Source organism: Cibotium barometz, chromosome 1, assembly GCF_041138505.1.
Source record: "Cibotium barometz isolate CiBa-2024 chromosome 1, ASM4113850v1, whole genome shotgun sequence".
In the NCBI taxonomy this organism is placed as follows: Eukaryota; Viridiplantae; Streptophyta; class Polypodiopsida; order Cyatheales; family Cibotiaceae; genus Cibotium; species Cibotium barometz.
The window spans coordinates 40,798,639-40,823,465 of record NC_141046.1 but is presented as its reverse complement, the minus strand read 5'-3'; the positions used below and the strand labels follow the sequence as shown (position 1 = coordinate 40,823,465).

The 24,827-nt window shown below is 40.4% G+C and overlaps 1 protein-coding gene across 1 annotated transcript; it reads left to right on the top strand.

Moving 5' to 3' along the window:
- Window positions 1–22,922: 22,922 nt before the first annotated feature.
- On the top strand, window positions 22,923–24,110 carry LOC147642005 (putative LRR receptor-like serine/threonine-protein kinase At1g63430). The gene is made up of 5 exons (XM_086800073.1): window positions 22,923–23,001; window positions 23,098–23,236; window positions 23,332–23,403; window positions 23,798–23,950; window positions 24,038–24,110. Exons 1-5 carry the CDS (start codon window positions 22,923–22,925, stop codon window positions 24,108–24,110), a joined length of 516 nt encoding a protein of 171 aa, XP_086656199.1.
- Window positions 24,111–24,827: the final 717 nt, after the last annotated feature.

Below are 24,827 nucleotides of genomic sequence, written 5' to 3'. Positions count from 1 at the left end.
TTCAAGTATTGATAAACAATGTGCTACAACCATACTTGTTCAAATCGGTGCTTGGATTCTTCAATGATATCTTGGTGTATAGCAAGAACATGGATGATCACTTGAAACATGTAAAAGAAGTGTTGGATGTATTAAGAGCCAACTGATTATATGCAAAGGAAAGCAAATGCACTTTCATGGCTAGTGAGGTGGAATACCCTGGGCACATTGTGAACAAGGATGGCATAAAGCTTGATTCCAAGAATGGTGGAATGTGTGAGAAATTGGGCAAAACCTGAAAATACTACTCAATTAAGAGATTCTTGGGTTTATCTTCTTTCTATAGAAGATTCGTTGAGAGGTATGCACAAGTGGCAGCACCCCTCATCGAGAAACTCAAGAAGGAGGCCTTATTTTGGGATGTAATAGCCGACAAGAGTTTTGAAGAGGTTTACTTGTCAACCCTCGTCTTTGTATGCCTAGATTTCACCAAACCATTCACCATACAAGCGCATGCTTATGGGAGCGGAGTTGGGGTTGTTTTGTATCAAGACCATAGGGTTATTGCCTATGAGAGTTGCAAGTTGAATGACAAAGAGGCAGCTATGCATTTTTTTGATCAAGAAATGATTGCCATTTTTCATGCAATCAAGAAATGGCATCATTACCTCTATGGGTGGTAGGCGATTCTATGTGAGGAGTGATCATAGAGTATTGAAATACTTTATGTTTGAAAACAATCTTTCACCCAAGCAAAAGAGATAATTGGCAACACTACAAAGTTTTGATTTTGAGATCACATATACAAAAGGCAAAGACAATGTGGTGGCCGATTCTTTGTCTAGAATCTGGGCATATACACTTATGTAAATTTTGGAAGTGCATCATGATTGGTACATGGACATATAAGAGGGGTATTTAAATGATGAGGTGAAAGCCCCATGATAGAAAAATTACAACATGGATCACATGAAGATTTGCCATACTTTAGATTGCAAAATTGTCTTTACTATAAGGATGGAGTGTCTTTTGTTCCAAACTCAAGCTACAAGTTGAAAGTTCTTTAATGGCACGACATTTGGACTTTTTGTAGGTCCGTATGATAAAGTGAGGACGAGAATTCATTGGAATGGCATGTGGAAGGATGTGCATGCCTTTGTTTCCAAATTTATGCCTTGTCAATGCAACAAAGACCCCACTCATAAGCCCAGTGGTTTGCTACAACCCTTTCCCATTCCCGATGGCAAGTGGACTCACATAGCTATGGGTCTTATTACGAGGCTTCCTTGCACAAGGAAAGGGTGGGACAACATTTAAAGGATGTGCACAAGGAAAGGGTGGGACAACATTTAAATGGTTGTGGATCGATTGTTGACGAAGGCATCCCATTTCATTCCCACAAAGGTCACACATACAGGTTCTATGGTCACAAAGCAATTCATGGAACATGTGTTCAAGTTGCATGGTTTTCCACAAAACAAATTCTAAGTGACCGGGATGTGAAGTTTATGGGTACATTTCGGAGAACTGTTTTTGAGAGCATGGGAACATTATTGACTACAAGCACAGCATATCACCCCGAAATGGACGGCCAAATAGAGAGAGTTAACAAATGGTTGGAAAACTACCTGAGGCATTATTTTCATGACATGCAACATGTATGGGATGAGTGGTTGCATATGGTTGAATTTGCATACAATAGTACTCACCATTTGAGTATTGGGATGTCGCCATTCAAAGCAATGTATGGTTACAAGGTGAATGTTCCTATGGTTTCTTTTAAGCAAGATATGGTGAATCCAAATGCAAGGGAGGAAGTTGAGAAGATCCAAGCACTCCTTCAACAATGCAAAGAGAACATAAATAATTCCCAAGTAAGGATGAAGCAATATGAGGATGCTTCGAGGAGACCATTGGAATTCAAGGAAGGGGATTATGCCTATTTGAGGATTCCCAAATCAAGATATGGCTCTCTTAAGAGCAATACTAACACTAAGCTTTCCCAATCGATATTATGGTCCTTACCAAGTGTTGAGAAGGGTTGGAGAAGTTGCATATCAATTGTTGCTTCCATCCACCACCAAAATACATGATGTATTCCTTGTATCAAACTTGAAGGCTTATGTAGGACCGATGGTGCAAGTACATGAGGAATTTTGTCCTATGAACAAGGAGGGTAACATTGAGTATATACCAGAGAAGGCGTTGGGAACACGAAAGAAGGTACTTCGCAACCACACTATGGTTGAGTACCTCATCAAATGGAGGGGATTACCGGATGAGGAAGCTTCATGGCATCCCGCTTCCATATTGGAATGGCATGAAGAGCTCATGGTGGATGCATAACATGAGATCTTTGGATGCAAAAAATGGGGTGAATTCTTGCTGGAACTTTATGACATAACATTTTGGAGACCTCGTTGTGATGGCATTATGGGAGTGACATGGCTAAGATATCTCATGGTAGCCTACACAATTCATTGGTGATTTTGAAGCCATGAGCGGTACTTTACTCAATGTGCAGTTTTGGAACAGATATGACATCATTTGGAATTTGCCAATTCATGGATGTCATTGATGCTACATGGTGCTCTTAGGATATCTACACTCATAGGGGTTTCATTATAACCATTTTCAGCTTATCATATGGTTTCGAGGATGATAACTATTTGAGTGGGGATGGTTTGTAATGTAGAGGCCATGGGCCATGTAAATAATTCCTAAATAATTGGGACTATGGGCTAAAGCCTTCAGACCATGGGCATGGAAAATAATAAGTGTAGTGTGAAAAGGGGCCATGGTATATAAGAGAATGTGGTTTCCCTAATCACAATTAACTTGGCTCATGAAGTTGTTTCAATTCTTGTACAAGGTCAGGGTATGAGCCAAGTTTGAGTTTGTTTGTTTTTTTTACTATTTGGGTCTTGCTTGGGTTTTTTTTTGGTTTTTTCAAAGTCAGTCTATGTGCTGACTAAATGAGAATATTAATCAATCTCATTCATGTAGACTGGTTCATTGGACTCTCGCAAGTTTACCCATTCTATTTTCTCAACAGGGTTACTCTCCTTTAAAGATTTCTTTCTTCTATGGCTCTTCTTCTTTTTGGGATCCTGGCCAAGGTAGCTTGGGTTTATTTGTTCTTTTCTACAATCGGTGTGTTTTGAGCCATGAGTCTTGTTATTGTATTTAAAAATGGGTTAGGGTTCTTTAAGATTGTCTTTTGAGTTTGGTTTCTCACCCCAATCATGTTGAGGGGCATAATGGTGGGACCATTTTATTGATTTGGAATGACTGACCTCATTGGGCAATCCTTGATCTATGCCACAATTATTTGCAAGTTGTAGGGCGATGTCAGGATAAAATCTGAAACGTGTTTTGGGTCTGTGTACATGTGGTGTGGATGGTTTGCGAATAAAATTTGCCCTGAATGCCCTGGCAAATGTACAGACCGAGTGGTTTGGCAGTGAGCTGGTTTATGCACGTGTTTTTAGGGAGCAGATGCGAAAGATTTGGAAGTTTTATAGTAGCAATGTGGTGTGCGGATGGTTGCTAAAAGCAGAGCACCAAGACTGGGAAATTGATGGGCTTGGTAGTTATGATGTTGATGATTATGGTTGTGGGCAACTCTAGCATTGTATTGGAAACGTGGGCATCGCATGTTAAGATGAAGCACAAAATAAAGGGAGTGTTTTATGGCCATCATCTTGAGGCTTTAAAAAAAAATGATAATAATATACACCCAAGTGGCCACTAGAAAGCATAGCCACGTGGAAGCTTGCTTGGGTGCCAGCATTGGCCAGTGCATGGGAGAATGCGCCAGAAGGTTGGCGAAAGAAAAGAAAAAAGGGAAGGTGTGAAGCCTGGCGAGGGTGGCTGCAGAGGGCCGGAAAAGCATATAGGTTGAGGAGGGTTCTCGAGTGCAGAGGCTGGAATGCTGCAGAGCTGCAGGCGCTAAGGGTAAGTGTCCAGGTGTGAAGGGCTGGTCTCATGGTTGTGCAAAGCTAGAGGCGAAGAGCTGCAGCAGACGGGCGTGAAGAAGGCATGGTGGTCGCCAAAGGATACGAAGGATCGCCTTGCCGAGAGCAGTCAGACCCGTGAAGAGCGCTGAGGCTGAGGCAGCTCTGGGCATTAGCAGCGACTGGGAGCAGCCGCTTCCTGGACGAGTGAAGCACCTTAGTCATAGCAACGAAGTGAAGCGCAGCTGGAGCGGTTCGAAAGGTGGCCGCCTTGAGTCCTCAGAGGGGCTCTGGAGTGCGTAGCTGCTAGCGCTAAAGGCTGACGGTGGTGGCGACTGGGTGGGCATGCATAAGCAAAGAAGGGGCCGCCTCGAAGTCGAGGGTCGCCAAGTAGAAGAGGACGGCTAGAAAAAGAGAGACGACAACCCCGGATTCTGCAGACCACGCGTGGAGAAGTGAAAAAGTGGCCGCCTAGTGGTTGGCTTGGGCTGGTGAAACCAGCGTGGAACAGTCCAGGTGTGAAGGGCTGGAGTGCAGCCATATGTGTGAAGAGAGCCAAAGTGAACTGGCCGCCGGATAGAGGAAGATACACTGGCTGGGGCAGTGCAGAAGAAGATGGCCGCCTAGTGGTTTTACTGGGGGGTTCTGCAAGTGAACTCACGGGCTGATGTGGGCCGTATGAGAAGAGAGCCGTGGTGGTGACCGGGAACAGTGTACAGGTGATGTGGCTTGGGCTAGATATCTGAAAAAGCTGCGTTGAGCAGTGGTTCGTGGTGCTGAGGATTGTCCAAGGCTCTGGTGGTTGGTGAAGCTGCTGGTCACGACATACAGAGAGTGGGAGCTGTTGAGTTGAAGGTTAGCTGGTGTGGGCGCCTTCTAGAGATTGTAGCTGGTTTTGTGTGGGCGATGATTGCAGGCAGTGAGTGGATGCTGACCAGAGAGAGAGCCTTGGTGTTTTGTGTGTGTTGACTGAAGAGGTGCTGATGTGTGGGCTGGAGACAGTGGGGCTCGCCTACAACACTTGGCAGGTAGCAGCTAAAGACAGAGAGTAGCCGAGCTACAGAGGAAGTGAAGAAGGGTTAGCTGGTGTGGGCGCCCTCTGGAGATTACAGGGACCGGGAGACAGAGGCTTGGTTGTCAGACGCAAGGGTGTGATTCCCTTGGCAGTAAATCCTGGCCAGAGTCCTGGTCTTTGGTGTATTTGCTGAGTTATACATGGTTGATGCTGTATATGTTTTTTAGCTGAAATATCATCTGTTCATTGTGGTTCTGAGCTGTCTTATGGTGTGGGTGGGTGGTGCATAGTGAGAGAGTGTTCCAGCCGGTGGCTGGTGGTGCCCCGTTCGTGGTAGTGTTTCCAAGCTTGCGAGGTGGAAGAGCTATAGAGGCAGGTTCTTTTTTCTTTTTTTCACCTCACAGCGACATGCCAGAAGTTGCAACTTGAGTGACTCAACGACTCTATGTAGCATTGAAGAGGTGTTCCCTTCGTGGTAGCATTGATGTCTCAGCCTCTTTCTACTTGCAAGTAGCTCTAGTACACTAGTTTGACTCCTCCTCCAACATTAACTACATATTAGTCACAGTAAAGTCTTGTAAGGTCTTCAGTGACATGACATGCAGTTTTGAACTCAACCTCTTACTCAAGAAAATCAAGAGGTCTCTCAAAACCTATTTGATTAAATGGTGTAATCCTTGGAGGTGGGGATTGAGTTCTTAAAATTGGTAATGGCACATTTGGTGTGGTGTATTGTAAATTCCCTTGGAGAACATAGATGCTTAATGGTGGGTTGACATGTGATGGCACAAACCATGGCTTATGGTTGTGGGGGGTGATGGTAAAGTCAACTCGGATCTAGAAGTATTAGTGAGAGCTTGTAGGCATGTTCGACATTGTGAAGCTTCATGACCATAGTGTCCACAAAAAGTGCAATTTCCATTTTACTACACCCATGCAGAACTCGACACTCACTTGTTGTATGCCCTTATCAGTAGATTGAACACCATTTTAGCTCCCTCCTTGGGTATATATGTATGTTCTCAAGATCTTTGTTGGCTTTCATTCTCTCTTAGAGTGCTTTCATGAAATCTATGAAGTTCATCTCCGCTAAAGTATTACCTTTAGCAATGGGTTTGACAGTTGTGGTGCAATGCCCAATAGCTTCAAAAGAAATAGATTTGGAATTAAATGCTTTTACCTATTTGATCATGAGGTTATCTTCCAATTGGATGGCATTAGTTTTGTAACTTCATCCCATGTGGTGATTCCTCCTAATAACCAAGCCATTCTAGATCTCCTCATATAAAGCAATTGATTATTTGAAAAGTGTTCAATGGGGATGTAGAGTTCAAATGTTTAAGCTAGCTAAGACCATGCATGAATCTATCAAGCAATTGATTATTCAAAAATCATTCATGGAGGCTGCAACGAGAGTTCAAATGTTTTATTTGGCTAATGAAATCTATGACTAACTTTTCTTTCTCTATATTTCCTTTGTGCAGCTGTGAAGCTACACTCCACAATGCCCCTTCATGCACAAATTTCTCTAGGAACAATCTTCTAAGAACTATGAAGTTCACGTGTTCCTCAGCCATGAGAGTTTTATAACAATTCCTAGCCTTACGGTCTAATGTAGGCTAAAGGCAATGGTCTTGGCAATCTCATTTTGTTCTTCTAGGGCCTCACAAACTTAATCAAATACTTTAGGATTTTTCCTAGGTCTCCATTCCCGATAAATTTGTGAGTTAGTTTGGCTATTGGTTCAACCCTTCCAGAATTGGTTCGGCCACCATCTCTCATAAAAAGTGCCATGTTTTCAGCCTACCGCTCCCCCTAAGTCTTGTGCAAAGGAGTATGAGAGGGAGATTCTCATAACAACAATGGAAGACAGCCACTTTAAAAACCTGAAGCAATCTCAAAACCCACACAACAAGCCTCCTAGTGTTTTTCAAAGAAACATAAAGAAGATCTTTTAAATACACTCTCTCTCGACAATTTAGAAATGGCCATACTCAAGATCTTTGGCCCATAGAGTGCTCTCAAAAAATATATGAGAAGACTCCTTCAATTGTGCACTTACAGGATGAATTCCAAGACCTAATACACTTCAGTGCTTCACACAAAAGCTTTTCTTGCAATTCCCACTACTATAAACAACCTCGCAAGAGAAGATGGCAAGAGAAGATGGCACCCTTAGAAGTACACAGGAGAAATTTCATTATATATTCCCTGAAATATAAGAGGTGGCCATAGAGGAGGAAACTCTACACACACAACACTTTAGAAACCTTTGCTTCTCATCCACGCTACATGTAATCCACTGCTTTGGGTTGATTATGGTACGCGTACGTCCCCAACAATCTCCTCCAGGTTCCCTTCATGCACAATTTCATGGCTTCCCTCGGGGGGTTCACTATATGTGAACTCTCTATATCACATGCGTTCAAGGCCTAATTAAAAAACCCCTTATCTATAATTTTTTCATGAATAAAACACACCCTTTTTCTATTCAATTTGTAAATACCCCCTTTTGAAGTCTACCCTTTTGTATGTAAAAAATGTGTGAAAAAGGGATTTTAAAAACCCCTTCTATTGATCCCACGTGCAACGCTTACATATTTATTAGTGACCCCCCCCGAGTGGCTTCATTGTGTGTTAGTTACGCCTTCCAGCCTTCTACTATTTTTATCTTTTCTTTTTAAAAGCTTAATGTTGAGGCTTTTACTTAAGCTTTTCTCTTTTTTCTTTTTTTTTGAGCACGAATTTCCATATGGCCCACATAGTAAGCGCTTTGTCCATGTCCTCATGTATGAAGAGGAAAAAATGCCTGCCCACGATTTGGTATCTTGTGATGTAAGTGGCCTTCACAATGGGAACCCTTAAGATATTAATTTACAATCTATGATGTATGAAGAGGAAAAAATGCCTGCCCACCACGATTTGGTATCTTGTGATGATGGAAGTGGCCTTCACAATGGGAACCCTTAAGATATTAATTTACAATCTATGAAACACTATTAGCATTGACATATCACCATGATATCAACACCTAGTATACATTGGATTATTTCAAGCTACCTTCTCCCAAGAGATATTGATCAAAAAAATACCACCCTATTTTCCTCATATCCCTAATAGTGCAATCACACCATGCTATATGTACAAAACTGATGATAACACAACAAACAAAACATATCCAAGCTAAATCCTTATTGTAACTGGCTAAAAACATGATCTTGTCTATACTCTGTGTCGTCCCACATTCAATCCCAGTATTATTTTATGCATTTTGTGTTCTCAAAATCCACTTAACATATTTTCCCACCCCTTATCCTGATGACATTCATGTCCTGCAATCTCAAATGTCTGATGCATCGAATACATGGAATCATCCTCTTCTTGATTTCCTTCACATGAGCTTGTTCCACCTTTCTCCTTGTTTGTTTGACTAGTGGTAATCATCATCATCCTTGCTACATACTCCTTTAGTCGATACCCATTGACTCTTCTTTGGCGCAACATTCCATCCAAATTCTCTAGTTGGGACGAGCCATTGGAAAATCTTTGTTGTACTTGAAAGGACCTTCCCATCTTGTTTGAAGCTTAGTGTGGAAAGTATTATCTAGCTTACTATTTTATCAGAGCACAAGGTCACCCTTACCAATGTCTTTGTCTTTGATTTCCTCGTTGGCCCAGGGCCCTCTATTGATTTTGCTCTTGAGTCCTTTGATAGTGTTCCAAAGCATGCATCCTATCCAACTCTGATAAGTACTTATAATGCAAGAAGCGTGTTGCGCTGAAGAAGTGTTGTGGTTCCTCACTTTCCTTTAATAAGAACTTTGAATATTTCCACCTGAATGGGCAATAATGCCTTAGCTCCATAAAGAAGATGGAAAGGAGAGAAACTAGTGCCCTTTTTGACTGCAATTTTGTACGCCCAAAGTGCACAAGGAACCTTAAAAGTCCCAAGTTCTCTCATGAGATTGTGTCATTCTACTTAACATGCGTATGAATTCCCCATTAAATCTTTCATTCATCCCATTGCATTGAGGATAGTATGGTGTAGCATACCTATGCGGAATTTTCAGCTTCTCACATAAATGTTCCATCAATTCAATTCTGAATCTTGATCCCCTATCAGAGAGGAATTCTAGTGGTATTTCAAAACAACAACAAATCCCTTCATACACAAATTTGGATACCTCTTTTGCATTGACTACTCTTGTAGCTTTGGCTTTTGGCCACCTTGAGAGATAATCTACGACTGTAAGTATATAACATTTCCCACGTGCAATCATGGGGGTAATGGTCCAATTGCATCAATCCTCCACTTCTCAAAGATGTTAAAAGTAAGTATGCCATTCTTGGGTTCAAACTTTAGCATTCTTCTTCCCATCCTTTGGCATTGGAAACATGACTTACACTAGTGATATATATCCCTCTAGATAGAGGGCCATACATATCGTTCTAATAGTATCTTCTCTGCAATGTAAGCTTGAACACGAAATCCCCCCCACACCTTCCTTCATGATTCATTTCCAAAATATGATAGATTTCTTCTCTCCATGGAATTCTTCTCAGCACTAAATTTGGCCCTTTCATAAACAAAGCATCATTGATAAGACAAAGCTTTTGACATCTTTTAACAAAATGATACCTCTTTGACTTTGATACATCTAGTAGGACTTTTCCTATCATGAGAAATGCTTCCTCCTTATGAAGATGTTCTCTTCCTTGATATAAAGGTCCATCAACCTTGGCTACAAATACTTTAGACATAATTGCATTTTGAGCAGCTTCATATGCTTTATGATTTTATTCTTTATCTATATGTTGGATGCTCCATGCTTCAAAACGTCCAAGTAATCTCTTTACTTGTCCTACCCAAGCCTTGAGAAGAACATGTTTGGTTCTCCATACTCCCAATACCTTTAAATTTTGACATAAGGCTGAGTATTCTTCCTCATTGTTGCTTTTGGCCTCTAGGTGAAGTCCTTTTCTCTGTATTTCCTTCCCTTGAAGATCAAAAATCACCATCCCTCCAGTGGCTTGATTCAAACTCTTTTATAAAGAGCCATTAAAAAAAAGTACATGAGCATTAACAAGCTATTGATCTTCCATCCTTTTTCTTTGCTTCTCTATTTCATTTACCAAGATTGGCCCTTTTTGTATGTAGATCAGCTAAAGAGGCTCGTGTGGATTCCTCGATCAAGAATGTGAATTCGAATTCATGCAGCTCAACTATCCACTTCATCATACTTCTTAACAAGTTAGTATTGTTTAATAAGCTGGGGCAAGAGGGTATAATTGGTCAACACTACAAAGGGTTTGGGTAGCAAGTATGTTTTGAACCTCTTGCAAGCATAAACTACGCTTGACAACGCAAGTTCTACCTCTGTGTATCTCCTCTCCATGTCATTCTCACTCTACTTTCATAATAAATCAGTCTCATATGCCTAGATTTATTCCCTTGTTGCAACAGAATAGCCCCTATTGCATCTGTTCCAATAGAAGGATTCACATAAAATGGCTTGTGAAACTTAGGAGACTTTATATTTAAAATTGCTTGACCCAATACTTCTTTGACCTTGCCACATTCCTCATCCCACTGAAGAGGATCCTTTTATACTGCTTGTTGAAGTGGATATAGTAGTTGAGATAACAAAGCGATGAACCTTGACATATATTTTACTTTTTGAATGAAAGTGTGTAACTCCTTTGTAGAAGTAGGAGAAGGTAATATAATAAGAGACGTGAAATTATCTAGATCTGGTTCTATTCCATTTTAGACACCACATACCCGAGAATCTTGATTCTTAGTTGTCCAATGAAGCACTTTTTGGGATTCTGTTGCCCACCCCTTGAATCCAACGTATAGAATACTTGCTCTAGCTTATTGCAATGTTCATGCCTCGAATTAAAAATACAAATGTCATCTAAGAAAGTTTTAACAAAATGATCTAAGAATGGTGAAAGTACTTCATTCAAATTGTGTTGGTACCAGGAAGGAGCATTTGTTAAATCGAATGGCATAACCGTGTAACAAAAACATCCCCAAGGTGTGATGAAGGTTGTCTTCTCTTGAACTTTAGGTGCAATGGCTATCTAGAAATATCCAGAATATCCATCACAAATGCTACATCTCTCATGACCTGTAACTTTATCCAAAATATCATCAAGAAAAGCCAAAGAGTAATGATTCCTTTTTGTAGCCGTATTCAATGGTTTGTAATCCACACACACTCACCACCTTCCATCCTTTTTTGGTATGATTACAACCAAACTTCCCCAATTTGAATTTTTAACTTGATAGATAAAACTAGCTTTCAAATGTTTATGTACCTCTTCCTTAAGTACTTGTATTTTTTATTGTCCCAATCTTCTCAGCTTTTGGAATATTGTTTTTACACCCTCCTTTAGTTCAATCTTGAGTGGTTCACCTATAAATCCCCTTATCTCTTCATAAGAAGTGATAAAACATTAGGAAATTTGGCAAACATAGCTAGATACTCTTGCCTCTTCTTCAATGTAAGACTGGTACTCAACATCTTCTCTATTAACTCCTGTAGTTGAGGTGTGGAGGCTTTTGGCTGCATTAAGTTCTCCATAGTTTCACAACTAGGGCTTCCCCAAGATGAGAGGATAAGCTCCCAATCATGCTAGCATAACATGATAGTTGATTTTACAATGCACATTAGAACCTCCACATCTAAGTTAGTTACAATGCCCAAACATTTCACTTTAGCATGGATTTCCAATCAGATCCTAAAACCACTTTGAGAGGAAATCTTTAAACCAAGTTTTTCCATACAAGATTGAGTAATTACACAAATTTGAGCTCCCTCATCAATATAGGCTTCTCCCAATCCTACATCTTGATGCCACGCTTCAACAGATGGACATATATTAGGTAGTTCTTCTAGAGACATTACTCCCTTGAGTGGTTTTGAAGCAACTTTTTTGTTGGGATTTATTGCTTGTTTCCACTCCCTGTTTAGTTTTGGGCACATACCCATCATTTGACCAAAAGTGATCAACTTTTCATTGAGCTAGGTCTTTCACCAAGTTATATTCTTCCTATTCCTTCCCCAAAGGTAAGTCGGTTACCTTGAAATGTCTCCTTGGTTTCCTTGCTTTCTTCTTTCAAGACAGTTCTTTCATTTCTTGCTTCCCTTTCTTTGAGCTGGGTTCAGCCTCTCCATTGATACAAGCTCTGGTTCTTTTTGCTATAGGCATCAGTTTTGGTTCTTCTTCCAAACTGACAAGGCTCATTGCTTTACCTTGCCCCTTCTCAACAATAGTAGTGCCACCAATATTGAGAAAGTGCCACTATTGTTGGGTTGAGAAGCATATTTAATCTCTACACCAAAGTCATTTGCTCTGTTGTTCAGGTTCTAGGGTAAAGAAAACATGTCTCCTCCCATACTGTGAGGTTTGTCATAATATGTACTGTAATGACCCCATTCACTATAATTAAAGCATTGTACACTCATTGGATATATTCATTAGGAACTCAATGGAGTCTTTTTGGGCCCTTTAATTTGCCATTGCCTAATGGAGGTGATTAAGAAATAGACAAATAGGGAGATTACATGTGGACTGAAACCAATGGTTTGTAAGAGCCTAGAAGGTAGTGGTCAAACTTAGAATAATAGGCTAAATAGGCTCTTTTTAAATTTTCAAAATCAACTAAAACTCAAAAATTTAAAACGTATATGAATTTTTCTCCTATTTTTTTATAGAAAAGGATAGCTGCAGCCTGCAGCAGCAGCCTACAGCCATCATTAAGTAAGGTCTCTAAAGTGATAGAGGCCCAAAAACGAGTTCCCATGCATTCAATGCACATTCCCCTTCACTTTCCACTATCCCTCTCTCCCACGTTCCCTCCAAAACGCTCTGTCTTCCCCCTTTCTCATAGCAGGGTGTTTTTCACTCTCTAGACTACTTCTTTTAGCTATCTACCTCTTGATCTACCTCTCTCTTCACTCAGAAACCTAGATCTATAGCTATGGAAGCTTGATCTGCAACCTCCTCTTAGAAGCTATGGAAGTTTGATCCTCACTTACATTTCCTTCCTTCATCCTTCTTCCTTGTCCAACCTCCTTTTACAGAGTGTAACAGCAGAGCTTAGCTATGGAAGCTTGATCTGCAACCTCCTCTCAGAAGCTATAGAAGTTTGATCCTCACTTACATTTCCTTACTTCATCCATCTTCCTTGTCCAACCTCCTTTTACAGAGTGTAACAGCAGAGCTTAGCTATGGAAGCTTGATCTGCAACCTCCTCTCAGAAGCTAGGGAAGTTTGATCCTCACTTACATTTCCTTATTTTATCCTTCTACCTTGTCCAACCTCCTTTTACAGAGTGTAACACTGGAGCCAAGCTATGGAAGCTTGAGTTGCAAATGCTTTGGCTCTCATAATCTTACTCATTGTCTCCTCTCACCCCCTCCAATATCCTCTTTCAAAGTGCAGTAATAGCACAGCCAAGCCCTTGGAACTTGCTCTACAGCTCCTTCTCTTTTTTACATCTCCCTAGTCTAAGTTTTTTTCTCACCATTCTATTTTCCTTTGCCATCAAGGTTTATAATCTCTCTAATATATACATCTGATGTCTTCTTCTAGAGCTCGAAGGCCTCCGATTAGTATTCAATCTCTCTCTTGTAGCAGTGGTCAAGATGAGGATGGGCACTGGAACATCAAACAGTACGAGAAGTGGAATTGGATTACGATGCAGCCTAGTACAAGAGGAACCCACAAGGTGTCAAAGCGATACGTTGATATACAAAGTCACCATTGGAAAGGGCGGATATTGGAGCTCAAACAAGATCGTGATGGAAAAAAGCTAGCCAAGGTCCAACATGTTTACAAGGCAACAGAGCTGAAACTAGCAGACCATGACCAACGTCAACGATTTCCTGCAAATTGTAAGTTATTTCACCACTTTATATTCTTGTTTTAAATCAATTGTGTGCTAATAATGGTATACTGAGCACTGCTTTGATTGTTCTTGGGTTCCTGTGCGTAGATATTTTTCTCTCAAACTATAGTGAGTGGGAGCCTATGGAGGCAATTTCAGGAACCTTTGAAGCATACCATGTGGAGCTTGGTAGTTTAATCTTTGGAGGGTGTCCAGCTGCACAACTTCTTGCACGAAACATCTTCTTCTATGAGGATACATATGTGGTTCCCACGACAGCAAATGGTACTGGAAAATTAGTTCCAAAACCTACGCCAACTCTCACATCGATTGAATGGCCAATTCCAGACAATGCTTCAGTGGCCATGGCTTGTTTGCAGATCGAAAGCAAGGTGCAAAATGCTATGAAGTGCACATATGGATCTCACAAAGCAACCATAACCTGCTTCATACCTCTACACCTCTTTGTGTACCTGTTCCGTACAAGTGACACACATCGTACCCCAACTTTATGGATTGCAAAGGGGGAGAGAGCTCTGACTTGTTTCTTATCACCTGCATGGGATAAAAAAGTTGTTCAACACAATGGAGACACCATCAGATGCGGAGTAATAGTTGAGAAGGTTGTGATGCGCTATCATATTGCCAAGCAACAGTTGTCCATTGCGTTTCCTTACAGGCGATGGAAGCTTACAAATGGAGAATGGGAGGCGTTAGACTCCGACACAACCTCTACAGAACAGGGTGTGCTACATATATCCATGCAAGGTGGGGATGTAGAAGATGTTACTGTGAATGATGACTAGTCCCTTGCCAACTTACGTGACTACTTAGTTCTTCGATTCTCACTGAGTGGTGATTGCTTTGATAATCAATGGTAGAGTAGTGCGCAAAAGGCAGGAACGATCTTTTCTTTGTAGAGAAATTACTTTCCCTGGCTATGTAACTATCAGATAACCACTGGATATGTAATCTTGAATTGAAGTAAATACAATTTCAATTTTTTTTGCCTCACTGTCTTATTAAGGTTTTTCAATTGTCTTGTGCAAGTTTTATTTTTTTGTGATAGTGTAAGGTTGGTCACACAAGCATCTATGGCTTGAGCCACTATTAAATTGGAAATGACCTTGCGATGGAAGGATACGTTCTTGCTTTCGCATACCATTTTTTTTAAATTTTTTGGTACTTACAAATTTTAAAAGTTTTTAAAAATTTTATAACAAGGTCGCCCATTTATAAATGATACTTTACTCATTTTCATCAATTGACAATTATCGTTCTCTCCTAACACTTGCTCTCAATTTCGCACACCTTTCTGTACCACACACTCTCTATTTCTTCCAATCACTCATAGTCATGGCACCTCTACTTGACGCACTTATTGCACAGCTAGGAAAGCTTGAGTTACTTCATAGGGTTGATGAGATCGTCCCTATGTTTGAGGGAGCAATTGATGTGCGTGCAACAATGCATCTACACGCGGATGCTTTTACAGATGTCATTCAGTATATGGATGAACACATCAGCACGTACTCCATCATGTTTAAGGGTGATGAGGGCTTATGGGTTCCAGTTGACCTCATCAAGTACATATTCAAGGAAGACAAGAATTTTAGATTTCGCCTATCCAGGTTTTTAAAATCCCTCACAGAAAAGGACTACAGAAATGAGGAGGAAGACTTACTCCTGGATCTACAAATGGGCAACATCGGCACTTCTTTCCTAAGCTGGGACATGGTTTTGGTCCTTCTGTTACAAGAGGGTGTGGCGAAAGAAAGTGGCAAGGAAAAAGAAAAGGGCAAAGTAAAGCTAATGGAGCAGGTCCAAGAGGCCCATGCTGAGGAAGAGAATGTTACAGAACAATGGGAGGCCTCAATGGCATTGGTGGCTCTACAAGAGAATGTCCCCGAGGAGGTTCCGGACCTAGTTCTAGAGGGCGATGAAGTACTCGAGGAGGTCCCAGACCTTGTTATCATGTCTTTGCATCCAATCATTATTGATGGGAAAGAGTTTTTGTTTTTGGATGACATTGCCAAGACACTCGTATTTCGTGAGGATGAGGCACTTTCTATTATTGCCGTGAATGCTGGGGGTCAAGACAAAGGAAAAGTGAAAATCTCTTTTGAAGATGACAACCTCACAAAAGCGCTTGCATACGATATTGGTAATAAAAACCATGGAAGTTGTAGTGGCCAAAGCGCTCGTTGAAATAAAGCAAGAAGTGCAATTCTATGAGAGCGTAGCTGCCTTTGAACCACACATGCCCTTCGTTGCTGGCGATGCTCAAGACCAAGGAAGCATAAACTTGACGAATGAGCAACTAGTTGCAAGTGACGATGCAACTGAGGTATGTCCTTACTTCTTAGTTGTAAAGCAAATTATTTTTAGTTGTATCATTTCACGCTTCCTAACTTCTATATTGACATGTTGACAGACTGCTTTTGAAGTGGACAAGTTTGCTATGCGCGTAGGAGGAACGCGGCCAAAGTCAGAGGGTCGAGATGCATCTCTTTGGCACTACATACCTGCCCTCAGAGCCGACATAGTGCGGGTTTTTCATTTAGACTATGCAGAGATCGCCTATGCCGAGCTCCTAAAATGTAAAGCACTTAGTGCAGTCTTATCGGAGAACCCCTTAGCCTCGAACATAAATAAATGTATTTTGGTAGCTAGGGAAGCTGCCTTGTATTGCTTTACGGGCAACCATCCCGGCTCAGTTTTAGGCCATTGTGCCCTTTCGCAGGCTCAAGGAATCAATGAGCCGAGTGATGTATTCCAAAGCTTAGGCCAGAAACCAGCCTCTAGAACTCTCTCTCCTGAACTCTTCCAAGAGCTTATTAAAAAGATGTAATGCAAACTTCTCTTCCAAGTTTAATAAATTTTTTTTATTGTGCATTGTAAGTTGTGATTTTTCCTTGCGTACTTGTGATATACCATTTCAAGCCTCGCAATTTTAAAATTTTGTTCATGTGTTCATAGAAAATATTGTTTAGGATTCATTTTAATTGAGATCGTGATTAAAAAAAGTAATCGAGATTGGGTTAGAGCGGTATGAAAAAATATTGTATTTATAGATGTATACACACTCACATATATGTATATATATATGTACATATATGTATATATATACATATATATGTGTGTGTGTGTGTGTAGTGTACCTATATATATATATAAGATTCTGGGGCTATTGAAAGATATATATATACATATATATATATAAAAGATATATAGGATATATATATATATAAGACATAAGATATTATAAGATTTTAAGGCTATTATAAGATATATATAAATATATATAATATCTTATATAAATATATAAGATTTTGGGGCTGTTAGGGCACCTAAGGGGTCTTATGAGCCTCATCAGACCAAAGACATAAAAAAAAAACCATGTGCGCTACGGTGCGTAAATCGACATTTTGACCTGGTCAAACTAGCGATTAACGCGCCGTAGCGCACATGGTATTTTTTTTTATTTTTTTATTTTTTTTGGCCTTGAGGCTCATAAGGCACTCTATAAGGGTCACTAGGTGCATTTATAGGATCTACCTTTTTTGTATATGTAAATATACATATATATGTGTGTGTGTGTGTACATATATATATATATATATATATATGTGTATATGTATATATATTTGTATACGTATATATATATGTGTGTATATATGTTTGTGTGTGTATATATATATATGTGTGTGTGTGTGTGTGTGTGTGTGTACCTATATATATATATATAAGATTCTGGGGCTATTGAAAGATATATATATATATATATATATAAAAGATATATAGGATATATATATATATAGAAGACATAAGATGTTATAAGATTTTAAGGCTATTATAAGATATATATAAATATATATAATATCTTATATAAATATATAAGATTTTGGGACTGTTAGGGTACCTAAAGGGTCTTATGAGCCTCACCAGACCAAAGATATCAAAAAAAAAAAAACCATGTGCGCTACGGCGCGTAAATCGACATTTTGACCTGGTCAAACTAGCGATTAACGCGCCGTAGCGCACATGGCATTTTTTTTATTTTTTTTATTTTTTTGGCCTTGAGGCTCATAAGGCACTCTATAAGGGTCTCTAGGTGACTGTATAGGATCTACCTTTTTTGTATATATAAATATTCATATATATGTGTGTGTGTACATATATATATATATATGTGTATATGTATATATATTTGTATATGTATATATATATGTGTGTATATATGTTTGTGTGTGTATATATATGTGTGTGTGTGTGTGTGTGTGTGTGTGTGTGTTTTTTCCTGTGTGTATAGTGCTTTTATATTTTTTAAATGAAATGTTCATTGGCACTGAGCATACAAAAAAAAATGGACTCAACAAAGAATGTAACACAACTCACAAAGCTTTCATTAATGTGTGAAAATGCTACAAAGGAATTTGGGAACATTACAAAATTTTGTAGGGAGAATTACAAAGTGGGTTAGCCTATTGAGGTAGAAGGCTACGCTCTAAACATAGACGTAGGGCTAGGGACATATCTACAGGCTTCAAAGTAACTCTCTTGGCATGTACCATAGCCAGCACTGAGTCTTCAAAAACAAAAACTACAATATCTTCAGCAGCTTCTTGAAGAGCTTCAAGAGCTGTGCTCTGTATGTGGTCAACCCTGTCAGAATATTTTTCCATTGTTTCTCTCACCAGTCAAGAGAATGGTGCCTTGGGGATGAGAAGATCTGTGCTTTTCTGATATTTCCTAATCTCTCGTAGCGCGACTGTCCCTGGCCTCCATTTTCTCTTCTTCTTTGTAACTGGTGGAGGCGGTGGTGGTCTTTGATTCTCCCACGGTGGTCGTTCAGACCTGAACTTCTTTTTCTTTTGTGCACGCTCTTCCTCTTCTTGTTGGTCCCGAAACTTGCCCTCCATTCTTTTACCACACTTCTTGACTGGACGTCTGGATGTTGTGGCTGCCTGTGGCTGTGCTTGGCTTGCCCTCCTTGCGTCCTCTTTGGGCTGCTGTCTCTTTTGCATTTCTGTCTCCCAAGCTGCCCTCACAAGAGCAAACTCTTTGTCAATGGTATCTTTCGTGATGCTATAGGACAAGAGCTCGACCTCCCTGTTCTGTAAGATAACCTCTAGCTGTTCTAGGGTGTCGGCCTCAATAACAATCTCCGGTGGTTGCCCTTGACCTTCCTCGGCTTCTTTTCGACGCCGCTCTTCTTCTGCTTCTCTACTAGGCTCTGCTTCTTCAGCTTCCTTCCTGCGTTGCGCTTCTTCGGCCTCCTTCCTGCGCTCTTCTTCTCTCATCTCCTTTGCCTCTTGCTCTGTTACGATAGGTAGACTTGTCCTTTTTGTTGTAGTAGTAGGTAGTGGGCCGAGTTGATCGAAAAACCGCAAGTCTTGCTCCTGTTCTTCTGGCATGGCCTAGGTATGTACGAGTGCAAGAGATAGTGGGAGGGCAAGAGAGAGTAGAGCACAAATAAGAAATTGAAATGTGGTGGCTATAAATGAAAAATGACTTAAATATGTCTATAAATATAATTTTTTAAAACTTTTAGAAAATTTAAAAACACAAAAAGATTATAATCAGAGAGTTTAAGCCCATGAGGAACCACACCGACGCTTGCTTGCTACCCACTGCCGTAGTCTCTCCCTAGCATTTGATCTGTTGTATCCTTCAGTTCTTCTTGCATTAACAGTTTTCATTATTTGATGCCTAAGAGACAAATTACCGCGACTTTTCTGCCTTTTTTTGCCAACCAGAACGCGATAGAACTAGTTGAACATTTCATGGAGTGCATTACTCTTGACTTTGCCACCACCATGGCGAGTGCCCTTAAAATACACGGCCTTTGCTTGGTAATGTGATTTCTCCATGCCTTGATTGCTCCAAAGTGCTAAAGAGCCATATCTATTGAGAAAGTATGGCCCATGTGCATACAATATATGCTGCATAGAAAATTACAAAAAGTCAACAAACAGTATGAAGAACATACTACAAGGACACAAGAAATACAACATTACCATGTAGTGAGTAATGTGTGTTTCTCCCCATGCCTCGACCATTTCTTCTGTGAATCTACAAAGTGGCTTGTTTAAGTGCCTCAATACCATGGTCATCCAGGTGAGGTCGCTCTAGAAGATCGACCATTTTATTACACACCTCCCATACATGTGTTTGTAAGGTTGCAGAGAATTCAATTTGTATGACTGTGGAACCAGAGTTTGAGATGGTGGATGTCAGCTTTTTTATGATCCTGAGCACGCTGAGGCAAGGCCCCAAGACATTGGCTAGTTTTTGCACTCTTTCTATGGTGCAAGGGTTTCCCAACCACCCCAAAATTCTGGCCTCTAAATAGCTCCCAAGGGCATTACAAAATATTCACCCAAAATAGATGAGAGACACACGCCACCAATACAAGACCAATACACCAAATATTTTGTCCAAAAAAAATTTAAGAGCTGCATGTTACCATTGTTATAGTGGGCTACTCCTCATATACCACTCAAGAGAAAACACACACTAATGCATAAAGATTAATGCATTAGTCATATGAATTAAGCTTATGCATAAGGCTTAATGCATTAGCCATATGCATAAAGTTTAATGCATTAAGCTTATGCATAAAGCTTAATGCATATGGCTTTTGCATAAATATATATATGTAATTTATTAACATATATATTTGCTTAAACTTGTAGATTTTCCTTGCATTAAGAGCTTAACTTTGCAACACAAACTCAACTTATCTTCCTCTCAAGGTAAGAGTTCTGTCTTTCATAATTCATTTCTTTACTTGTTTATGGTGCACACCTGGGTGCTTGGGAATATTTTATTGTATTTTATTTCATTATACATAAAGCATAAGGATCATGCATAATGGCTTATGCATAGCCTATGTATTATGGCTTTTGAGAATGCATTATAGCTCATGCATTAAGTGTTATGCAATAAACTTAATGCATAAGGCTTAAATCTTAATTCATAAAGGCAAAATGCATAATCCTTATGCAATAAGCTTTATGCATAGCCTATGCTTATGCATTCAACTTAATGCATAAGGCATATGCATAAGCTTTGTGCAAAGTCTTATGCATTAAGCTTTATGCATAAGCCATGTACATAAAGCTAAATGCATAAGCTATGTGCATAAATATATACGTAATAAAGCCATATGTATAAAGCTTATGCTTAAGCCTTAATGCATATGGCTTTTGTATAAAACTTAATGCATATGGCTTTTGCATAAATATATATGTAGTAAAGCCATATGCATAAATCTTATGCTTAAGCCTTAATGCATATGGCTTTTGCATAATGCTTAATGCATATGGCTTTTGCATAAACATATATGTAATAAAACCATATGCATAAAGCTTAATGCATATGTCTTAAGCTTATGCATGCATTGAGAGCTCTATGTTCTCTTTATGCATCATGCATAGACTATACATAATGAATAAAGCTTTATGCTTATGCATATGGATTAATGCAGAAAGCTTTCTGCTTTTGTAAATGACTCAATGCATTAATTTTTTTACATGATGTTACAAGCATTGAGAATCTCATCACCGTCAAAAGGAAGATAGAGATAGGAAGAACGAAGTGGAAAGCATTTAGTGATGATGATGAGATCCCAAATGCTTGTACATAATGTTTATGAGTATATGTAAGAAAGCACTAGTCTATGCCACTTATGCATATGCATTTCACAATGCTTAACTTAATGCATATGCTTATAAATAAATGCTTAATCAATGTAATTAATTTGTACAGGTTTTTGTCCGATGGTGGCTAGACTCGAAACATTAATGAAGATATTTAATAACAACTTATTGTTTTTCACATACCAAAACGATTAATATGCATATAAGACTGCTCTTCGTAGAAAGCAATATGTCGCAGATCTTGCTCGTGGGGCATATAGGAGCGTGGCGGGTACACTCAAGATGACATCAACAAAGCCTAAGAGAAGCTTTCTGAAGTAATCACAAAGTGGAGAGAGAATTGTCTTATCTTCTCCCCGCAAGAAACAACAGCTCATAATGGAGCTTGCCGATTTAATGCAACGTGCTAAGCAAAATGTAGTTTAGGATCTAAGTGTAATGGACTATGTAATTTCCAACTATGTATGTAATTTGCAATATAATTTATGACATTATTGTATTGTAATTATTTTTGTGTTTAAGTGTTCTAAAAAAATGTGATGTTAAAAAAATGGGGATAGAATGAGCGAGAGGTGTGGGCACATACGTTGTTGTACACGCAGTTAATAGAAAGGATGTAGCCACGTGCATAGCTGCGCTAGTAGCCACGTGCATAGAAAGGATGTAGCCACGTGCATAGCTGCGCTAGTAGCCGCGTAAATGTTTTTTCCCATATATAGATTCTTTTAAATATGAGCAGCGATTGTGCTCTTCGTTTGTTGTGGTGAAGGAAGGAAAAAGAAGCCTTGGTGTTGGGGCTAACCTCTTGTAGTGAAACCCAATCTCTCATGGAAAGGGCATGTTGATTTAGTACATTGGTGCATGGAACCTAGCTCAACTTTGAGATGGATGGGCAACATCTCTACGTTCTAAATGATCGTATATCCACTAAGAACATGATGGTGATAGAGGGTATACGAAGGTGCTATTTTCGATGCTTTTCCAACATGCTCATGTTCGAGCTAGGGAGGCTCTATTGGAGAGCATGAAACGAGCCATTGAGAGTACTATGTATGTTGGTGACCATGGGGGGTTGACACTTTGCGGCTATAATGCACAACTCAACCCCATATGCTCTAGCTATGGAGTATGGCATGTATGATCCTTGGCGTCCAAAGTACCCTATAATAAGTCTCCTTGATGCATACTTATGGCCCCTCTTTGAGAAGATGAAAAGAATTCATGAGTTCATAAACGTTGGTTTTTAATTCACGGACTCGATACTTATTAATCCAGGGCCTCTAGCACTTAAGCCTATCAGGGCGGAATCCGCCGACGGTGGTCGGGGCCGGTCAGCGCGTCCTATAGAAATGTCGCTTGTGCGTTGCATTATTTTGAAAGAGACTCTTCTCGCGACAAACTAATAATTAATGGCACAATCGTTCGCCTCCGCTTGCGCCGTCCTGTTGTTGCTGCTCTCTGCGGTGGTGGTCGCGAGCTCCAGTGACAGTAGGCTCACCTAAAACTAAATGTTGTCAGATTGTGAGCTAACAACGCAACGGCCGCTAGTCTCATGGTTGTTTTTGCATGGTATTTGAATTCCAGCGGACGCGCTGATGGCGTTCAAGCTTCGCATCACAGACGATCCCGGCAACGTTCTCGCGAGCTGGGATCCCACCCTAGTGGATCCCTGTTCGACCTGGTTCCACATCACCTGCGACGACAACAATCGTGTCATCAGGCTGTGCGTTTAATATCATGAGGAGGAGGTAGCTTAATAATATATAGTAGTCGAATAATTATATATGTGTCTCATACTTTGACATAATTCCAATGCAGGGATCTGGGCAACGAGGCGCTTACGGGCACGTTGGCACCGGAGCTAGGGAAACTGGACGCCTTGCAGTATCTGTAAGTACTAGATAAGTACTCTCTTCTTAAAAGCCAGGCATATAATTAGATCCCAACCTCATATATAAGAGCAGCTTCGCGGCTGGCAAGTGTAGAGCCTGCAGTGTACTAGCAGCAGCCTGAAACACTATCCGCATACTAGTCCCTAATCAGTTGTTGTAACAAAAAGCAGGCAGGAGGAAGAGAAGAGGATGGAGAGGAGGTACCCCTACATCCTCTTCTCTTCCGCCTCCAATATCCTACGTGCCAGGTGAGATGCAAGCCTTAGAAGAGAAGGCGTGGTAGTTTAGGAAGAGGTCCTACGGTGGGGGCGCGCCCTTATTATACTCATGACATGTTGATTCCATATATTACACGCTTTAATTGTTGTTTTTGACGAGGATTGCGCCGCCAGTGAGCTGTTCAAGAACAACTTGAGCGGCCCCATCCCTGCAGAGATTGGAAACCTGCACTCGTTGTTGGCCTTAGATCTCTTTGACAACCAGCTCACGGGACCCATCCCTCAAGAGCTCGATCACTTTGAACAGCCCCACAACCTCGGATTCCTGTAAGTGCGCCTGCGCCTGATCCACCTTACGGCTTATCTTTCAATAGACTTCGTCTGAATATGTTGTTTGCACTGCTGCATGCACAGCCGCCTCCAAAACAACCGGCTTAACGGAACTATTCCTGCAACCCTCGGTATCATCGACCTTTTCAATTTGTAAGTTACTTTGCTTGTGATCTGATCTGTGTATCTGGGCCTACTGGATTAGAGTGCACGCTTCTCTTTAATCTCGACAGCTTGTGAATTTAGTTTTATGTCAACGGCCGCCTTACAATGCTACATGTGGTCGTGATGTCTGAGCTGCTGCAGCAACGTGTCCGGCAATGACTTCAACGGTTTCTTGCCCTCAACCTTCAGCCGATATAGCGTCGACAGGTCACAAAACACAAACTCTCGCTCTCGCTCTCTCCACGCCTTCCCTCCCCTGTCTCTCTGATCTCTTTCTCTCATTTTCACACACGCGAACACAGCCGCATTATATTGTATTTTGCTAAAAACATTCGCTTCAAAGAGAGCAAAGGACGAATCAAACGAGAGCAACTTTCAAAGAAGATCAACTCTAAAGAGACTTACCTTGGATAGAGGTATGGAAGCTTCTTGTCCTTCTTCAAAGCTGCTTCTCTTTCTTCTCTTCCTTGTTCACCCTTTGCTTCTCTTTCTTCTCTTTCTTGTTCACCCTCTTCTCTTGTGTGCTTGGAGATGATTGTGTAAGCTTGTAGATAAGTGTGGGTGCTTGAAGATAAGTGTGGATGCTAGGCTATGGATCTGTTAATAGCAAAGCAAGCCCGTTAAAAGTATGTGAAGAAAAGTAAGCGCGCTAAAAGTAGGTTTGAAAATGAAAATCGCGTCTACCGGAGCGTCTAATGTCGCGTCTACT